This window comes from Homalodisca vitripennis, chromosome 2, assembly GCF_021130785.1.
Source record: "Homalodisca vitripennis isolate AUS2020 chromosome 2, UT_GWSS_2.1, whole genome shotgun sequence".
NCBI classification, from domain to species: Eukaryota; Metazoa; Arthropoda; class Insecta; order Hemiptera; family Cicadellidae; genus Homalodisca; species Homalodisca vitripennis.
The window spans coordinates 5,246,374-5,267,931 of NC_060208.1; the positions used below are offsets into that span (position 1 = coordinate 5,246,374).

The 21,558-nt window shown below is 38.4% G+C and overlaps 1 protein-coding gene across 2 annotated transcripts in view; it reads left to right on the top strand.

Moving 5' to 3' along the window:
* The window catches only part of LOC124353481 (tyrosine-protein kinase Src64B), a 151,192-nt gene that overhangs the window by 102,719 nt on the left and 26,915 nt on the right, over nt 1–21,558 (top strand). For both annotated transcript variants that reach the window (XM_046803324.1, XM_046803323.1), the window contains one exon: nt 14,212–14,288. In XM_046803324.1, coding sequence (XP_046659280.1) covers nt 14,240–14,288 — 49 coding nt within the window. In that variant the 5' untranslated portion in view covers nt 14,212–14,239. The remainder of the gene's footprint in view (nt 1–14,211; nt 14,289–21,558) is intronic.

Genomic DNA, 21,558 nt, shown 5'->3' on the forward strand with positions numbered 1-21,558 from the left:
TGTCACGGTGCTACATATGATAGTTGGTGACAAGGTGACAATCGCTAGGAAACTCACGTTGACTAGTGTACAGGTTGACACGTAATTAATGTGAACTACTCGAGTGTACGGTACCAATCTCCATTGCTCACACTCGCCTAGCTGCTGAGTACATTACTGAACGTTTACAACTCTGTCACGGTGCTACATATGATAGTTGGTGACAAGGTGACAATCGCTAGGAAACTCACGTTGACTAGTGTACAGGTTGACACGTAATTAATGTGAACTACTCGAGTGTACGGTACCAATCTCCATTGCTCACACTCGCCTAGCTGCTGAGTACATTACTGAACGTTTACAACTCTGTCACGGTGCTACATATGATAGTTGGTGACAAGGTGACAATCGCTAGGAAACTCACGTTGACTAGTGTACAGGTTGACACGTAATTAATGTGAACTACTCGAGTGTACGGTACCAATCTCCATTGCTCACACTCGCCTAGCTGCTGAGTGCATTACTGAAAGTTTACCGCTCTGTCACTTAAAACATGTGACTAAGGCGAACTGTGGTTGAAGTTTGAACGTTTGTCTCACGGTCGTGTAAGGGTTGTCCCCATACACGTGGTTAGGATCAATCGATGCCCTAGCGCCAAGACGCCGGTCGCCGCTCTGACGTGCGTGTCCCCCCCCCCCGGCGTCGTGTACAACTTACGCACCCCCCTCCCCTCCACCTCCCGCAGCTACATACCGCCCACCAGGCTGCGGCTTGATATAATCCGATTAGTTTCCCGTATAGGAGATACTTGGCCGTGGGTTGGAATCATTTACTGGGAAATTGGGGAAATTGCTACTCAAAAGTGGTGTCCGGGAAATCGATGTGTGTAAGTTACGTGAATCGGGTTTAAATTTCAAACCAAAGGCTTGAATATCAGTGCGGCTTTTGTTTGTTTAACCCTGACATTTTGCAAGTTTCATTTTAAAGCAGAATTTTTATTGAAAAATAAATAAATTGAGCGTGTCACGTTACTACGTTGGCGGCAGACCGGATATGCTGTAGATTCCAGTCGCACTGGGCGGTCGTTTCTAAGCCTCCGACAATTTATTGGCCCTCAAAATATCTGTGGACTGTTTCTGCCGGAATCATGGTGGCCAATAGGAATGCTAAAAACCCCGAGGGCCACAGTTAATATGATACGGGTATAGAGATGTACCGGCCGTGTGCGGGCGGTACAGTGAAAACCACAAATCGAGGTATCCCTCTAACTGACCATTGCTGCGGACAAACTAGGACATTCCATTATATCACGTCAACTCGTCTCTGTTACTAGAGTCCAGTATGAACACGACGTTTAGTTATAAAATAGAATTAAAAATTTGTAAATGATCTGTTTTCATTTTAGGCTAACTTTTCAAGATTTAAGAGTGCACATCGATGTCAGCTCGTGTCACGATCATTCTTGTGTTTCTCGTGCAAGCTGTACGGTGGGGTTGATAGCTCATTCAAGAGATAAGTTTTCAAAATTTAATATCAAACATGTCGAAGTATAAAGCATCGATATGGTCATGGTGAGGATCCTAATGTTAAAGATGTCATACAACGAGTTCAGAAATATTAAAATGATAATTTTATTGTATATATTTGAATATTTGTACATATTGAAATTCATATAAAACAATTTCCTGCTATATAAATTAAGGTTAATAGCAGTTTGAAATTTAAATTTAAATACTCACAGGTTGAGCAGGCATTCCTGAAGCTATGTTACTGGGACTTGTAGACAACGCTGCTGCCTTGGAAATGCTCTTCTTCAGTGACCCGTGGTATGGTATAGCACTGTGGCGGGTAGATGATGATATTGCCTTAGAAATTTTCTGCTTCAGCGACCCGTGGTATGGTGTAGCATTGTGGCGGGTAGATGATGATATTGCCTTGGAAATGTTCTGCTTCAGCGACCCGTGGTATGGTGTAGTAATGAGTCGGGTAGATGATGATATTGCCTCGGAAATGTTCTGCTTCAGCGACCCGTGGTATGGTATAGCACTGTGGCGGGTAGATGATGATATTGCCTTGGAAATGTTCTGCTTCAGCGACCCGTGGTATGGTATAGCACTGTGGCGGGTAGATGATGATATTGTCTCGGAAATATTCTGCTTCAGCGACCCGTTGTATGGTGTAGCACTGTGGCGGGTAGATGATGATATTGCCTTGGAAATTTAAAGGCACACAAAATATCAGGACACTTAAAATAATCCATTGTACAAAGTAGTTACAAAATCAAACACGTAATAGCATTATAAAACGTAAATCCTGCTACAATTTCCCACTATTTTCCTACGATCTTCACTGAAAAACCTTAGACATAGTAAAGGAGGAAAATAACTTTAACAAAGAAGACAACATAAGATTAAGGAAGAGCTGGCGATGTTCGATAAAGAAGCCATATTGATTGCTGATTAGTAGAGAGCTTCAGCCAATCGACTTCAAGTCTCCGTACATCATTCGATTTGGCATCGGAACGTTGGTAGATTGAAGGTAACTACCCACACTGAGGCCGAACTTCGCAAGATTGTAATTATTGTGTTGCTAATGTTACACGCACGCAGTATCGGATGTTAATATTTTATATGATTTACACAAAGCAAAACAAAATAGAACAATGTACACGTAACACCGTGCTACAGGCTATAGAGCAGTTGGACAGAGACGTGGGTTGTAATAAAGCTTTAGTGATCGATGGTTGGTGTGTAAGTACGTAATGGTGAATATTACCGGAACTCCGTATAACTGAGGCTTTTGGCTCGCTCCAAGTATATTTGTCCGCCGAGATCTCTTATTTAGTCAGTAGCGTAGTTCGCCTGTCACTTCTAAGATACTGAGTGACAAGTAACCCAACTGTTGGTTGTTCATTTATCAGTCTGTTGATGATTTAGTGAGTAGCGTAGTTCGCCTGTCACTTCTAAGATACTGAGTGACAAGTAACCCAACTGTTGGTTGTTCATTTATCAGTCTGTTGATGATTTAGTGAGTAGCGTAGTTCGCCTGTCACTTCTAAGATACTGAGTGACAAGTAACAAAACTGTTGGTTGTTCATTCATCAGTCTGTTGATGATTTAGTGAGTAGCGTTGTTCGCCTGTCACTTCTAAGATACTGAGTGACAAGTAACCCAACTGTTGGTTGTTCATTCATCAGTCTGTTGATGATTTAGTGAGTAGCGTAGTTCGCCTGTCACTTCTAAGATACTGAGTGACAGGTAACCCAACTGTTGGTTGTTCATTCATCAGTCTGTTGATGATTTAGTGAGTAGCGTAGTTCGCCTGTCACTCCTAAGATACTGAGTGACAAGTAACCCAACTGTTGGTTGTTCATTCATCAGTCTGTTGATGATTTAGTGAGTAGCGTAGTTCGCCTGTCACTTCTAAGATACTTAGTGACAAGTAACCCAACTGTTGGTTGTTCATTCATCAGTCTGTTGATGATTTAGTGAGTAGCGTAGTTCGCCTGTCACTTCTAAGATACTGAGTGACAAGTAACCCAACTGTTGGTTGTTCATTCATCAGTCTGTTGATGATTTAGTGAGTAGCGTAGTTCGCCTGTCACTTCTAAGATACTGAGTGACAAGTAACCCAACTGTTGGTTGTTCATTCATCAGTCTGTTGATGATTTAGTGAGTAGCGTAGTTCGCCTGTCACTTCTAAGATACTGAGTGACAAGTAACCCAACTGTTGGTTGTTCATTCATCAGTCTGTTGATGATTTAGTGAGTAGCGTAGTTCGCCTGTCACTTCTAAGATACTGAGTGACAAGTAACCCAACTGTTGGTTGTTCATTCATCAGTCTGTTGATGATTTAGTGAGTAGCGTAGTTCGCCTGTCACTTCTAAGATACTGAGTGACAGGTAACCCAACTGTTGGTTGTTCATTCATCAGTCTGTTGATGATTTAGTGAGTAGCGTAGTTCGCCTGTCACTTCTAAGATACTGAGTGACAAGTAACCCAACTGTTGGTTGTTCATTCATCAGTCTGTTGATGATTTAGTGAGTAGCGTAGTTCGCCTGTCACTTCTAAGATACTGAGTGACAAGTAACCCAACTGTTGGTTGTTCATTCATCAGTCTGTTGATGATTTAGTGAGTAGCGTAGTTCGCCTGTCACTTCTAAGATACTGAGTGACAAGTAACCCAACTGTTGGTTGTTCATTCATCAGTCTGTTGATGATTTAGTGAGTAGCGTAGTTCGCCTGTCACTTCTAAGATACTGAGTGACAAGTAACCCAACTGTTGGTTGTTCATTCATCAGTCTGTTGATGATTTAGTGAGTAGCGTAGTTCGCCTGTCACTTCTAAGATACTGAGTGACAAGTAACCCAACTGTTGGTTGTTCATTTCATCAGTCTGTTGATGATTTAGTGAGTAGCGTAGTTCGCCTGTCACTTCTAAGATACTGAGTGACAAGTAACCCAACTGTTGGTTGTTCATTCATCAGTCTGTTGATGATTTAGTGAGTAGCGTTGTTCGCCTGTCACTTCTAAGATACTGAGTGACAAGTAACCCAACTGTTGGTTGTTCATTCATCAGTCTGTTGATGATTTAGTGAGTAGCGTAGTTCGCCTGTCACTTCTAAGATACTGAGTGACAAGTAACCCAACTGTTGGTTGTTCATTCATCAGTCTGTTGATGATTTAGTGAGTAGCGTAGTTCGCCTGTCACTTCTAAGATACTGAGTGACAAGTAACCCAACTGTTGGTTGTTCATTCATCAGTCTGTTGATGATTTAGTGAGTAGCGTAGTTCGCCTGTCACTTCTAAGATACTGAGTGACAAGTAACCCAACTGTTGGTTGTTCATTCATCAGTCTGTTGATGATTTAGTGAGTAGCGTAGTTCGCCTGTCACTTCTAAGATACTGAGTGACAAGTAACCCAACTGTTGGTTGTTCATTCATCAGTCTGTTGATGATTTAGTGAGTAGCGTAGTTCGCCTGTCACTTCTAAGATACTGAGTGACAGTTAACCCAACTGTTGGTTGTTCATTCATCAGTCTGTTGATGATTTAGTGAGTAGCGTAGTTCGCCTGTCACTTCTAAGATACTGAGTGACAAGTAACCCAACTGTTGGTTGTTCATTCATCAGTCTGTTGATGATTTAGTGAGTAGCGTAGTTCGCCTGTCACTTCTAAGATACTGAGTGACAAGTAACCCAACTGTTGGTTGTTCATTCATCAGTCTGTTGATGATTTAGTGAGTAGCGTAGTTCGCCTGTCACTTCTAAGATACTGAGTGACAAGTAACCCAACTGTTGGTTGTTCATTCATCAGTCTGTTGATGATTTAGTGAGTAGCGTAGTTCGCCTGTCACTTCTAAGATACTGAGTGACAAGTAACCCAACTGTTGGTTGTTCATTCATCAGTCTGTTGATGATTTAGTGAGTAGCGTAGTTCGCCTGTCACTTCTAAGATACTGAGTGACAAGTAACCCAACTGTTGGTTGTTCATTCATCAGTCTGTTGATGATTTAGTGAGTAGCGTAGTTCGCCTGTCACTTCTAAGATACTGAGTGACAAGTAACCCAACTGTTGGTTGTTCATTCATCAGTCTGTTGATGATTTAGTGAGTAGCGTAGTTCGCCTGTCACTTCTAAGATACTGAGTGACAAGTAACCCAACTGTTGGTTGTTCATTCATCAGTCTGTTGATGATTTAGTGAGTAGCGTAGTTCGCCTGTCACTTCTAAGATACTGAGTGACAAGTAACCCAACTGTTGGTTGTTCATTCATCAGTCTGTTGATGATTTAGTGAGTAGCGTAGTTCGCCTGTCACTTCTAAGATACTGAGTGACAAGTAACCCAACTGTTGGTTGTTCATTCATCAGTCTGTTGATGATTTAGTGAGTAGCGTAGTTCGCCTGTCACTTCTAAGATACTGAGTGACAAGTAACCCAACTGTTGGTTGTTCATTCATCAGTCTGTTGATGATTTAGTGAGTAGCGTAGTTCGCCTGTCACTTCTAAGATACTGAGTGACAAGTAACCCAACTGTTGGTTGTTCATTCATCAGTCTGTTGATGATTTAGTGAGTAGCGTAGTTCGCCTGTCACTTCTAAGATACTGAGTGACAAGTAACCCAACTGTTGGTTGTTCATTCATCAGTCTGTTGATGATTTAGTGAGTAGCGTAGTTCGCCTGTCACTTCTAAGATACTGAGTGACAAGTAACCCAACTGTTGGTTGTTCATTCATCAGTCTGTTGATGATTTAGTGAGTAGCGTAGTTCGCCTGTCACTTCTAAGATACTGAGTGACAAGTAACCCAACTGTTGGTTGTTCATTCATCAGTCTGTTGATGATTTAGTGAGTAGCGTAGTTCGCCTGTCACTTCTAAGATACTGAGTGACAAGTAACCCAACTGTTGGTTGTTCATTCATCAGTCTGTTGATGATTTAGTGAGTAGCGTAGTTCGCCTGTCACTTCTAAGATACTGAGTGACAAGTAACCCAACTGTTGGTTGTTCATTCATCAGTCTGTTGATGATTTAGTGAGTAGCGTAGTTCGCCTGTCACTTCTAAGATACTGAGTGACAAGTAACCCAACTGTTGGTTGTTCATTCATCAGTCTGTTGATGATTTAGTGAGTAGCGTAGTTCGCCTGTCACTTCTAAGATACTGAGTGACAAGTAACCCAACTGTTGGTTGTTCATTCATCAGTCTGTTGATGATTTAGTGAGTAGCGTAGTTCGCCTGTCACTTCTAAGATACTGAGTGACAAGTAACCCAACTGTTGGTTGTTCATTCATCAGTCTGTTGATGATTTAGTGAGTAGCGTAGTTCGCCTGTCACTTCTAAGATACTGAGTGACAAGTAACCCAACTGTTGGTTGTTCATTCATCAGTCTGTTGATGATTTAGTGAGTAGCGTTGTTCGCCTGTCACTTCTAAGATACTGAGTGACAAGTAACCCAACTGTTGGTTGTTCATTCATCAGTCTGTTGATGATTTAGTGAGTAGCGTAGTTCGCCTGTCACTTCTAAGATACTGAGTGACAAGTAACCCAACTGTTGGTTGTTCATTCATCAGTCTGTTGATGATTTAGTGAGTAGCGTAGTTCGCCTGTCACTTCTAAGATACTGAGTGACAGGTAACCCAACTGTTGGTTGTTCATTCATCAGTCTGTTGATGATTTAGTGAGTAGCGTTGTTCGCCTGTCACTTCTAAGATACTGAGTGACAAGTAACCCAACTGTTGGTTGTTCATTCATCAGTCTGTTGATGATTTAGTGAGTAGCGTAGTTCGCCTGTCACTTCTAAGATACTGAGTGACAAGAAACCCAACTGTTGGTTGTTCATTCATCAGTCTGTTGATGATTTAGTGAGTAGCGTTGTTCGCCTGTCACTTCTAAGATACTGAGTGACAAGTAACCCAACTGTTGGTTGTTCATTCATCAGTCTGTTGATGATTTAGTGAGTAGCGTTGTTCGCCTGTCACTTCTAAGATACTGAGTGACAAGTAACCCAACTGTTGGTTGTTCATTCATCAGTCTGTTGATGATTTAGTGAGTAGCGTTGTTCGCCTGTCACTTCTAAGATACTGAGTGACAGGTAACCCAACTGTTGGTTGTTCATTCATCAGTCTGTTGATGATTTAGTGAGTAGCGTTGTTCGCCTGTCACTTCTAAGATACTGAGTGACAAGTAACCCAACTGTTGGTTGTTCATTCATCAGTCTGTTGATGATTTAGTGAGTAGCGTTGTTCGCCTGTCACTTCTAAGATACTGAGTGACAAGTAACCCAACTGTTGGTTGTTCATTCATCAGTCTGTTGATGATTTAGTGAGTAGCGTAGTTCGCCTGTCACTTCTAAGATACTGAGTGGCAAGAAACCCAACTGTTGGTTGTTCATTCATCAGTCTGTTGATGATTTAGTGAGTAGCGTTGTTCGCCTGTCACTTCTAAGATACTGAGTGACATGTAACCCAACTGTTGGTTGTTCATTCATCAGTCTGTTGATGATTTAGTGAGTAGCGTTGTTCGCCTGTCACTTCTAAGATACTGAGTGGCAAGAAACCCAACTGTTGGTTGTTCATTCATCAGTCTGTTGATGATTTAGTGAGTAGCGTTGTTCGCCTGTCACTTCTAAGATACTGAGTGACAGGTAACCCAACTGTTGGTTGTTCATTCATCAGTCTGTTGATGATTTAGTGAGTAGCGTTGTTCGCCTGTCACTTCTAAGATACTGAGTGACAAGTAACCCAACTGTTGGTTGTTCATTCATCAGTCTGTTGATGATTTAGTGAGTAGCGTTGTTCGCCTGTCACTTCTAAGATACTGAGTGACAGGTAACCCAACTGTTGGTTATTCATTCATCAGTCTTTTGATGATTTAGCCACGTTCCACTGACAAGTTAACGATCTTGCATCTAATCCAATTGTAGATGTGTTTTGTTGTTTTAAAATCAAGGAATTAAATTTCGCCACAAATGGTATGCCTAAAACTATTGTATTCAGTAAAAATTTTGTCATTTTCAATCCCAAAAAATAAAAAAAACAAAACTAAGACTTTATATTTTAAAATAAAAATGTGTTAAAAATCTAAAAACAATGTTATTTAAATATATTTTTATTCTGTTTGATCTTTTGGATTCATGTCCTAAATTATTTACTAGATTAGAAGTGGATTATTCTTCTGTTATGCAGCGACTATAATCAATGTTTGCGCTTAGCTATTGTAATATAAACAAATTAGTCTCATTCATATGTGGTTAGGTGTAACTAACTTGTACTATACCCGTCGTCCCCTCGCACAAACCTTTGAGCCTGCTCAATTAGTGTAGGACGACAGATCCACCCCTAGGGTCTAGGTCACACTGGCAGGGGGTGGGGAGGGCTGGAACTGTTTATTTATATATTTACACCCCCGGGCTCCTCGTGCTATTTTTGCTCAACTCTTTCTCTCTCCTTCTGTCATCTTCTCTTGAAATGGTGGCCTTTCTTCGGCTTGATTCAAAATAAACGCTTTATTACAATTTGGAGATGTCGCCGAAGTAGTTTTTAAATGTTAAATGGTAATTGTTGTGTTAAATATATTTTAACTCCTGAATTGAATTAAACTTTAACAACGTGTATAAGTTTTCAAATGATGTACGTAATACACTTTCTAAACCATTAATATACAATATAAATTATCTACAGATCTGATTTAATTGATGTAATATCCACGGTAGTCCGATATGTGTAAAGATAACAGGACTTGGAACATTTTCCATCGTTATATGTTACAAAAGGTATAACACAACGTTTCAAGGGTTGGAATCTATCCTCTTCGTCGAGTGGAGGAGTATGAATACTTACAAAAATAAAGAACAGAAAGAAGACGTGTAGAATGACATTGCCATAGGCCTGTTGTTTGTTTTCACTTTTATTTGCTGAAATATGGCATTAAAAAGCAATACATTAAATACTTTGTTAAATCAGTATTTTCACAATAGGTATCACTATATGGTTATTTTGTAATAACAAACCTTGATGCAGATCATGGCTCCTTGAATGTGTTTTACAAAAATATAAGATTTATAGCAGGAGCTCTCCTGTTGATGCACATTGCACAGTTCGTGTTGATATTCAGTAGCCACGATAAAGTACGTGGTACACAAACGTGACACAATCTCAGCAACACACGAAACAGCTGATCTGGTCGTAACATCAGCTATCAGCTAGCGTATCCGTTACAAATATAACAAACGTTGCAAGTGAAGAAGAAGAAGAGACTATGGATACATCCATTGTGGTCGTCATCACTACCGGTGTCGTGTCTCTCGACAGAGAGTTAGAAAGGCTTATTTCTTTAGCTGACGACAAGTCTATAAACGGCGATTAAAACTGTCAATAGCAATGCGAGACACGTTCTCCATAACGCACACGTTCGCGCTATAGAAATGTTAGCTTAGAAAATCTTAACTATACTGGATCCACATTTATTCAATTTCACTTATAAACAAAACAGTGACTATTCAGCCGAAGTGGGACAGGCAACTGGGGATAAGAATCAGATGGCAAGAAACCGAGTCTATTAAATTAATTTACCTCTTTGGTCCGCTAAGGAGTTTTTGAAATTACAAGAAAAATTAAGATAAGGGTTTAGGTTTAGGAGCAGAGATCAAAAACAGTATCAATAAAACCAATGGAACTCACTAACGAGGCATTCAGGGTCAAACAGGGGTAGTAGGATTGAGCGCGTTAAGAAAATCAATGGCACTTACCAAGGTATCTGAAAAATGTAATACGACTTGGCAGATACTCGATGGTATTACTGGAAACATCAATAAACAGTTAAGCAAACATATAATTTCGTTACGAGTTATAAGTAGGATATAAATAGTGTGAGGGTGTAACGGAAGATTGTTCGCGGCAGAAATGTCAGTAGAGACCTCCGACCTAACCTCACCGCTCTGGGGAGGGGAGACCTTCAACCACATACTCGGTTTCCTCAAGAACGGTTTGTGGAGTTCAAATAAAATATGTTCTTTGAATACAGATATTACAATACAAAATATATTTCTTGCAGTTCAACATGTATTCTGCACTCAAAGTTCACACAACACCTAAAACCCATCTGTGAAGGAATAGCTCTATATAGCAACATTTGCAAATGCCTAATAACTGATTTTGCCACAACAACAAAAATGTTAATACTGGTTTTTTATGCCTATAGCTCTGAAAGCAAACATTTGATGACCTCTGATTTGAATAGAAAATGTCTTATTTTGGCCTCTAGAATATACTACGGATATTTTATACGGATGAGAGGCTTTCTGTAAGATTCGTATGTAGTATAGGCTAAATCCTTAACTCCAAATTATGTGGAAAGAATTTGAGCAGGGTTATACGAAAATTTCGGAGGCATTTTAATAAAAAAATAGTCAATTGAACTCAAAATAAAAACTATTTTCATCTCCTCGCCCAAAAATAATTTCACTTGACTGCCTGTTCCATGACTATTAAGACGAAAAAAACACCTTGCTAATTATAAATATGAAATAAAAATCTCTCTGTAAAGTATTGTATAATTTGTAAATAAGTGTATCCAGAAGCAAGGCAAGGTTTATACAGAGCTGCAATGATTGTGTTTGACTAAATCCCTGATCAATTACGTGGGACGTCTGACCTGTTAGTGGGTTGATACTTTACACCTCACTGGAACGGGTCATCCGTATTATTCTATTTTAGCTGTGTTTGACTAAATCCCTGATCAATTACGTGGGACGTCTGACCTGTTAGTGGGTTGATACTTTACACCTCACTGGAGCGGGTCATCCGTATTATTCTATTTTAGCTGTGTTTGACTAAATCTCTGATCAATTACGTGGGACGTCTGACCTGTTAGTGGGTTGATACTTTACACCTCACTGGAGCGGGTCATCCATATTATTCTATTTTAGCTGAGTTTGACTAAATCTCTAATCAATTACGTGGGACGTCTGACCTGTTAGTGGGTTGATACTTTACACCTCACTGGAGCGGGTCATCCGTATTGTTCTATTTTAGCTGTGTTTGACTAAATCTCTGATCAATTACGTGGGACGTCTGACCTGTTAGTGGGTTGATACTTTACACCTCACTGGAGCGGGTCATCCGTATTATTCTATTTTAGCTGTGTTTGACTAAATCTCTGATCAATTACGTGGGACGTCTGACCTGTTAGTGGGTTGATACTTTACACCTCACTGGAGCGGGTCATCCGTATTATTCTATTTTAGCTGTGTTTGACTAAATCCCTGATCAATTACGTGGGACGTCTGACCTGTTAGTGGGTTGATACTTTACACCTCACTGGAGCGGGTCATCCGCATTATTCTATTTTAGCTGTGTTTGACTAAATCCCTGATCAATTACGTGGGACGTCTGACCTGTTAGTGGGTTGATACTTTACACCTCACTGGAGCGGGTCATCCGCATTATTCTATTTTAGCTGTGTTTGACTAAATCCCTGATCAATTACGTGGGACGTCTGACCTGTTAGTGAGTTAATACTTTACACCTCACTGGAGCGGGTCATCCGCATTATTCTATTTTAGCTGTGTTTGACTAAATCTCTGATCAATTACGTGGGACGTCTGACCTGTTAGTGAGTTGATACTTTACACCTCACTGGAGCGGGTCATCCGCATTATTCTATTTTAGCTGTGTTTGTCTAAATCCCTGATCAATTACGTGGGACGTCTGACCTGTTAGTGAGTTAATACTTTACACCTCACTGGAGCGGGTCATCCGCATTATTCTATTTTAGCTGTGTTTGACTAAATCCCTGATCAATTACGTGGGACGTCTGACCTGTTAGTGGGTTGATACTTTACACCTCACTGGAGCGGGTCATCCGCATTATTCTATTTTAGCTGTGTTTGACTAAATCCCTGATCAATTACGTGGGACGTCTGACCTGTTAGTGAGTTGATACTTTACACCTCACTAGAGCGGGTCATCCGCATTATTCTATTTTAGCTGTGTTTTCACTAAATCTCTGATCAATTACGTGGGACGTCTGACCTGTTAGTGGGTTGATACTTTACACCTCACTGGAGCGGGTCATCCGCATTATTCTATTTTAGCTGTGTTTGACTAAATCCCTGATCAATTACGTGGGACGTCTGACCTGTTAGTGGGTTGATACTTTACACCTCACTGGAGCGGGTCATCCGCATTATTCTATTTTAGCTGTGTTTGACTAAATCCCTGATCAATTACGTGGGACGTCTGACCTGTTAGTGAGTTGATACTTTACACCTCACTGGAGCGGGTCATCCGCATTATTCTATTTTAGCTGTGTTTGACTAAATCTCTGATCAATTACGTGGGACGTCTGACCTGTTAGTGGGTTGATACTTTACACCTCACTGGAGCGGGTCATCCGTATTATTCTATTTTAGCTGTGTTTGACTAAATCTCTGATCAATTACGTGGGACGTCTGACCTGTTAGTGGGTTGATACTTTACACCTCACTGGAGCGGGTCATCCGTATTATTCTATTTTAGCTGTGTTTGACTAAATCCCTGATCAATTACGTGGGACGTCTGACCTGTTAGTGGGTTGATACTTTACACCTCACTGGAGCGGGTCATCCGCATTATTCTATTTTAGCTGTGTTTGACTAAATCTCTGATCAATTACGTGGGACGTCTGACCTGTTAGTGAGTTGATACTTTACACCTCACTGGAGCGGGTCATCCGCATTATTCTATTTTAGCTGTGTTTGACTAAATCCCTGATCAATTACGTGGGACGTCTGACCTGTTAGTGAGTTGATACTTTACACCTCACTGGAGCGGGTCATCCGCATTATTCTATTTTAGCTGTTTTTGACTAAATCTCTGATCAATTACGTGGGACGTCTGACCTGTTAGTGAGTTGATACTTTACACCTCACTGGAGCGGGTCATCCGTATTATTCTATTTTAGCTGTGTTTGACTAAATCTCTGATCAATTACGTGGGACGTCTGACCTGTTAGTGGGTTGATACTTTACACCTCACTGGAGCGGGTCATCCGTATTATTCTATTTTAGCTGTGTTTGACTAAATCCCTGATCAATTACGTGGGACGTCTGACCTGTTAGTGGGTTGATACTTTACACCTCACTGGAGCGGGTCATCCGTATTATTCTATTTTAGCTGTGTTTGACTAAATCCCTGATCAATTACGTGGGACGTCTGACCTGTTAGTGGGTTGATACTTTACACCTCACTGGAGCGCGTCATCCGCTTTATTCTGTTTAGCTGTGTTTAACACACTGGAATATTTTGGGGCTTTAAACCCGTTCAACTGTTGATAACGCTTAGAATAATGTTACATCAATGGAAAATGTTTCTTCGCATTTCGTATTTATTTTCAACAATTCTAATACTTTGTTGGAAATTAACTCTTTAAGTTAATTCACTGTCTTTTTTAACAAATTTTCTTTCTAAAGTTTAACTACTCATTTTTGTACGCAGGATATACACAATAAATTTGATTTTCTTAACAAGATACAAATTTTGTAATTATCCACCTCCAGATTTAAGTTCTCTTACACTTAAACCTTAGAATTTCAAGATTCTTGCGTCAGACAGCAAACTTATTTATCACTTAACATACAATAAGGTAAATCTATCTATTAATTTTACTATAGCTCACAATATTAATAATATTTTCTGTTAAGCTAAAATCACATCTCTAGTCTCCATAGTCGGATATGAGTCTGATGACGTAATTGTGTTACAGCATGGCGGTGACGTGACCTGTAGGAAGAATGGGGATGTGTTGCAGTCGACATGGGCCTGACTCCGGGCGTCCCCTTGGTGAGTGCCATTGATTTTCTGAGCATGATTTCGTGGTCTTTCCCGTACCCTTAGTGAGTTCCATTCATTCTATGGTCAGTGCTTCTTGAAAGCATTTCCTTATCTTCTGATCTGTATACTCCGTTTCCTCCCCCACTCTAGGTGACCTTATAGGAAGTACAATTAATTTTATGAATACTATTTCTTGGTCCTCGCTTCTATCTTCAGATCCTTATTTTAAAATTTCTTTTTGATTTCGAAATAATCCTTGGTGGACTAAAGAGGTCTATTAATTTTATGGGCTCGGTTTCTTGTCGTCTGCTTCTTATCTTTAGTTGCCTGTTCTACTCCGCAAGTATATCATTTTTATGTGAAAACTATTCCTTAAGGAAATATCATTTCATATAAAGTAAACAATTTACCAGCAGGTAGAGACTTGAATTAATTAAGATTTTTTAGTTTTGTAGGCCTACATAAATTTTAATTTCGTTTTGGTTACCTCCAAAATAAAATTTTCTTTCATTAATAATAACTTTTATAATTATATGCTTGGCTTGTATGTATGCTGTTCTGATGAAGTGATAAATACGTTCAGATAAGTTGGTAATTACACTTATTGTGTGTTGTAAAACTATATGCTTGGCTTGTATGTATGCTGTTCTGATGAAGTGATAAATACGTTCAGATAAGTTGGTAATTACACTTATTGTTTGTTGTAAAACTATATGCTTGGCTTGTATGTATGCTGTTCTGATGAAGTGATAAATACGTTCAGATAAGTTGGTAATTACACTTATTGTTTGTTGTAAAACTATATGCTTGGCTTGTATGTATGCTGTTCTGATGAAGTGATAAATACGTTCAGATAAGTTGGTAATTACACTTATTGTTTGTTGTAAAACTATATGCTTGGCTTGTATGTATGCTGTTCTGACGAAGTGATAAATACGTTCAAATAAGTTGGTAATTACACTTATTGTTTGTTGTAAAACTATATGCTTGGCTTGTATGTATGCTGTTCTGATGAAGTGATAAATACGTTCAGATAAGTTGGTAATTACACTTATTGTGTGTTGTAAAACTATATGCTTGGCTTGTATGTATGCTGTTCTGATGAAGTGATAAATACGTTCAGATAAGTTGGTAATTACACTTATCGTGTGTTGTAAAACTATATGCTTGGCTTGTATGTACTCGTATGCTGTTCTGATGAAGTGATAAATACGTTCAGATAAGTTGGTAATTACACTTATTGTGTGTTGTAAAACTATATGCTTGGCTTGTATGTAGTATGCTGTTCTGATGAAGTGATAAATACGTTCAGATAAGTTGGTAATTACACTTATTGTTTGTTGTAAAACTATATGCTTGGCTTGTATGTATGCTGTTCTGATGAAGTGATAAATACGTTCAAATAAGTTGGTAATTACACTTATTGTTTGTTGTAAAACTATATGCTTGGCTTGTATGTACTCGTATGCTGTTCTGATGAAGTGATAAATACGTTCAGATAAGTTGGTAATTACACTTATTGTTTGTTGTAAAACTATATGCTTGGCTTGTATGTAGTATGCTGTTCTGATGAAGTGATAAATACGTTCAGATAAGTTGGTAATTACACTTATTGTGTGTTGTAAAACTATATGCTTGGCTTGTATGTACTCGTATGCTGTTCTGATGAAGTGATAAATACGTTCAGATAAGTTGGTAATTACACTTATTGTTTGTTGTAAAACTATATGCTTGGCTTGTATGTATGCTGTTCTGATGAAGTGATAAATACGTTCAGATAAGTTGGTAATTACACTTATTGTTTGTTGTAAAACTATATGCTTGGCTTGTATGTATGCTGTTCTGATGAAGTGATAAATACGTTCAGATAAGTTGGTAATTACACTTATTGTTTGTTGTAAAACTATATGCTTGGCTTGTATGTACTCGTATGCTGTTCTGATGAAGTGATAAATACGTTCAGATAAGTTGGTAATTACACTTATTGTTTGTTGTAAAACTATATGCTTGGCTTGTATGTAGTATGCTGTTCTGATGAAGTGATAAATACGTTCAGATAAGTTGGTAATTACACTTATTGTTTGTTGTAAAACTATATGCTTGGCTTGTATGTATGCTGTTCTGATGAAGTGATAAATACGTTCAGATAAGTTGGTAATTACACTTATTGTTTGTTGTAAAACTATATGCTTGGCTTGTATGTACTCGTATGCTGTTCTGATGAAGTGATAAATACGTTCAGATAAGTTGGTAATTACACTTATTGTTTGTTGTAAAACTATATGCTTGGCTTGTATGTATGCTGTTCTGATGAAGTGATAAATACGTTCAGATAAGTTGGTAATTACACTTATTGTTTGTTGTAAAACTATATGCTTGGCTTGTATGTAGTATGCTGTTCTGATGAAGTGATAAATACGTTCAGATAAGTTGGTAATTACACTTATTGTGTGTTGTAAAACTATATGCTTGGCTTGTATGTATGCTGTTCTGATGAAGTGATAAATACGTTCAGATAAGTTGGTAATTACACTTATTGTTTGTTGTAAAACTATATGCTTGGCTTGTATGTATGCTGTTCTGATGAAGTGATAAATACGTTCAGATAAGTTGGTAATTACACTTATTGTTTGTTGTAAAACTATATGCTTGGCTTGTATGTATGCTGTTCTGATGAAGTGATAAATACGTTCAGATAAGTTGGTAATTACACTTATTGTTTGTTGTAAAACTATATGCTTGGCTTGTATGTATGCTGTTCTGATGAAGTGATAAATACGTTCAGATAAGTTGGTAATTACACTTATTGTTTGTTGTAAAACTATATGCTTGGCTTGTATGTAGTATGCTGTTCTGATGAAGTGATAAATACGTTCAGATAAGTTGGTAATTACACTTATTGTTTGTTGTAAAACTATATGCTTGGCTTGTATGTATGCTGTTCTGATGAAGTGATAAATACGTTCAGATAAGTTGGTAATTACACTTATTGTTTGTTGTAAAACTATATGCTTGGCTTGTATGTATGCTGTTCTGATGAAGTGATAAATACGTTCAGATAAGTTGGTAATTACACTTATTGTGTGTTGTAAAACTATATGCTTGGCTTGTATGTATGCTGTTCTGATGAAGTGATAAATACGTTCAGATAAGTTGGTAATTACACTTATTGTTTGTTGTAAAACTATATGCTTGGCTTGTATGTATGCTGTTCTGATGAAGTGATAAATACGTTCAGATAAGTTGGTAATTACACTTATTGTTTGTTGTAAAACTATATGCTTGGCTTGTATGTATGCTGTTCTGATGAAGTGATAAATACGTTCAGATAAGTTGGTAATTACACTTATTGTTTGTTGTAAAACTATATGCTTGGCTTGTATGTATGCTGTTCTGATGAAGTGATAAATACGTTCAGATAAGTTGGTAATTACACTTATTGTGTGTTGTAAAACTATATGCTTGGCTTGTATGTATGCTGTTCTGATGAAGTGATAAATACGTTCAGATAAGTTGGTAATTACACTTATTGTGTGTTGTAAAACTATATGCTTGGCTTGTATGTATGCTGTTCTGATGAAGTGATAAATACGTTCAGATAAGTTGGTAATTACACTTATTGTGTGTTGTAAAACTATATGCTTGGCTTGTATGTATGCTGTTCTGATGAAGTGATAAATACGTTCAGATAAGTTGGTAATTACACTTATTGTTTGTTGTAAAACTATATGCTTGGCTTGTATGTATGCTGTTCTGATGAAGTGATAAATACGTTCAGATAAGTTGGTAATTACACTTATTGTGTGTTGTAAAACTATATGCTTGGCTTGTATGTATGCTGTTCTGACGAAGTGATAAATACGTTCAGATAAGTTGGTAATTACACTTATTGTTTGTTGTAAAACTATATGCTTGGCTTGTATGTATGCTGTTCTGACGAAGTGATAAATACGTTCAGATAAGTTGGTAATTACACTTATTGTTTGTTGTAAAACTATATGCTTGGCTTGTATGTATGCTGTTCTGATGAAGTGATAAATACGTTCAGATAAGTTGGTAATTACACTTATTGTGTGTTGTAAAATCGACACAATCTTCATGAAGGATCACATCACGTTATTGCAAGGTTATTGTTATTTTAAATTGCTATACCGTAATAGAATGTTTGTACTTACTACATTTAAAATAGTACTTTGTGTAAATATTTTACAATTTCATTTTAGTTTATATTACATAACTCAATCGTTACATTTTTTTATCTGCTTGTCTATACGTTTTTATATTTTATTTCGATAGATAGTGTAGAAAAATAGTAACAGCCTCTTAACCTTTTTAATAATGAACATAAAATCAAATATGTGTTGTTTTGAACCTTTATTAGATCATTTGTCTTTGTCTTTTTTCTTTTATTTGGTCCTATTTAAAAACGAAGGAATGAGCTCTAAAGTATGACAAGGGCACTACTTCGCCAATTCATCGAGGCTACAACAAACAATGCCTGCCGTCAGTGCATGTGGCCTACAGGCACATGTATCAGCCCTACACCGCACATCCTACAGGACATGTCCTTAGTAAATATCCACACTCCCCTTTTCTGGAGTGAAAGACCAATTACAAGTTCCGGCACAAGTTATAACCTCCAATATCACCTATGTCTCGTACCTAATACTGGAATACCTGATATTGTTTCGACCCTTAAGAAGATAAGACATTTATATTGTACTCTGCCCGGGGGACAGTATTCAGACCCATTCCCACTAACATGTGTATACATTGATACAGTTGACCTCTGCCACCCTACTACATGGCTGCCCTGATTCGTCAACTGTCACATAATATACTATTGTAGTCAAATAATTATACGAAGTGTACATCTCCATCACAAAATAACAAATGAACCTAAATACAGTAAAAGTGTTACAAGTTAAAGTAGTGCTGTGATGATTTTAATATAACCCTCTCTACAAGTACAAAGGTTAGCGTTACAATAGTAACAATATTTACTACAGCTCCGAATAAAATACTAATGTTACGGTTTTGTTCTTTTGCATTACTGCAATTATGTGTTTGGAATATCACAAGTAAGGTAGGGGGCCCAAATATCGCCCATGTTCCTAATATCGCCCACTGCAGTAACTTGCTGGTTAGTGCTGCGATCTACCCATAAACGTTTGAACTTCTAACTAGCCGTCAGCTGGAGTAATCTGTTTAAAGTTTGGCAAGGTTGGCGTGTCTCAGTTTTATGTTGTGATTTTTCAAAGATATTCGCCTAATGTGAGTTAAAAAACCCATGTGACTTATTATTAGTATAAAATTAAGAGTTAAGGTAATTACAAAATGTTACTGATCCTATTCAAAAACTTCGGAAACAGCTTTGGTTTAAGTAATATTTTGATCCATTTTATTTTGGCGTGTTTGGCTGCAGTGGCCGCCATGTTTTGTTTGAGGAGCTGTTCCTAATATCGCCCACCGCAGTGTTCCTATTATCGCCCACTAGGCGATATTGGAAACACATTTTTTAAACATTTCGTTCTTTGTTTTTCAGATGGCGCATAGGAAAACATGGGATAAATTAAAGATGAAGGAAGCAGTAATTTCAGTGAAAAATAAAGAAATGGGTTTGCTAAAAGCCTCTAAAATATTTATGGTGCCTAGATCGTCACTAAAAGATTACGTAAAAAAAAGTGAAGACGAACTAGAAAAGCTTCTTTTAGTTCCATTGGGGCGAAAACCTGTCTTGCCGACTGAAATGGAGGATGAGCTTGTAGAGTATTGTCTAAAAATGGAAAGGTCTTTTTATGGGCTCACAGCAAAAGATATCAAAAGAATGGCCTTATCCAACTAGCTATACGAAACAATATTGCCCACCCCTTTTTTCGCAGGAAACAAAAAGTGCAGGAAGGGAAATGGCTACGGCTGTTTTTAAACGCCATCCTGAGTTGTCATTACGGAAACCACAACCCTTGTCCTTGGCCAGAATAAAAGGATTTTCACCTGAAAATGTAAAAAAGTGTTATGATATTCTCAAGCCAGAACTAGAGCGCGTTAATTTCTCACCAACTGGGGTATTTAACGTCCGACGAGACTGGTGTAACAAGTGTACAGCACAAGAGCATGCGAGTTGTACCTTTAAAGGGAAAAAGAGAAGTTCATAAACTGTCATCTGCCGAAAGAGGTCGCCTCATAACCATTGTTGCTTGTATGTCAGCATCAGGAAACTTTGGTTCCTCCAATGCTGGTGTTCCCACGGAAGAGAATGAAGCCTGAACTGAATGGATGGGAGCTCCTCCTGGCAGTATTGCTGCTTGTCATATTTCAGGTTGGATACAGACAGATTTGTTTACTAAATGATTTACACATTTCATTTCTTACGTGAAACCAACTAAAGATGATCCAGTGGTGTTTGATTCTTGATGGCCACACAACTCACAATCGCAATTTAGACTTGATCGATCTAGCTCGTGAAAAATGGCGTCTCATTGGTGTGCCTCCCTCCTCATTCTTCAGACCACATGCAACCTCTGGATAAAACGTTTATGAAGAGCTTCAAGAGTTACTACTACGCCTCAGGAAATTGAGAACTGGCTGGTAAACCATCCATTTATTTAGGAGCCATTACGGTATTTCAAATAGGTGAGTTTGTTGGAAAAGCCTATGAAAAGTCGGCTACATTATCAATCGCCACAAAAGGGTTTGCAGCTACAGGGATTTTGCCATTTAATCCTAACATTTTCACCGATGAAGATTTCCTCCATCACCAACAAAACACTAGAATGGAAGAAGAAGTCCAAGAAATACAGGCACCTCAACAAAAATCGCCAAGCTCAATCACAGTTTCCCCTACAGACATCAATCCTGTACCGTCTCTTTCTCTTCCAACAACATCGAATTCCAGGGCTGGATCAGCAGCTGTTGTCAGTGCTTCCCCCTTTAAAAATGCACTACTTGGGTCCATAGACAGGACAACGAAATGTAAACGGCAGTTTGACTTATGACTCAAGCAAGTCTCAGGCAAAGAAGAAGAAGAGAAACAGAAAAAAAGGGATGCCGTCTCCTGACTCAACTGATGACGACGAAGACCCACCCTATGTGTCAACGGATGACAGTGACAGTAGTTATGGTGATGGTGATGATGCTCAATGTGGACTTTGTGATGGTTTTTTACTCAAGTGACAAAAATGGTGAGACTTGGTTAAAATGTAAGAAATGTTTCCTATGGTTTCATGAAGCTTGTGACAAAAGAAATTCTAAAAAACAAAAGTTTTATGTTTGTCAAGAT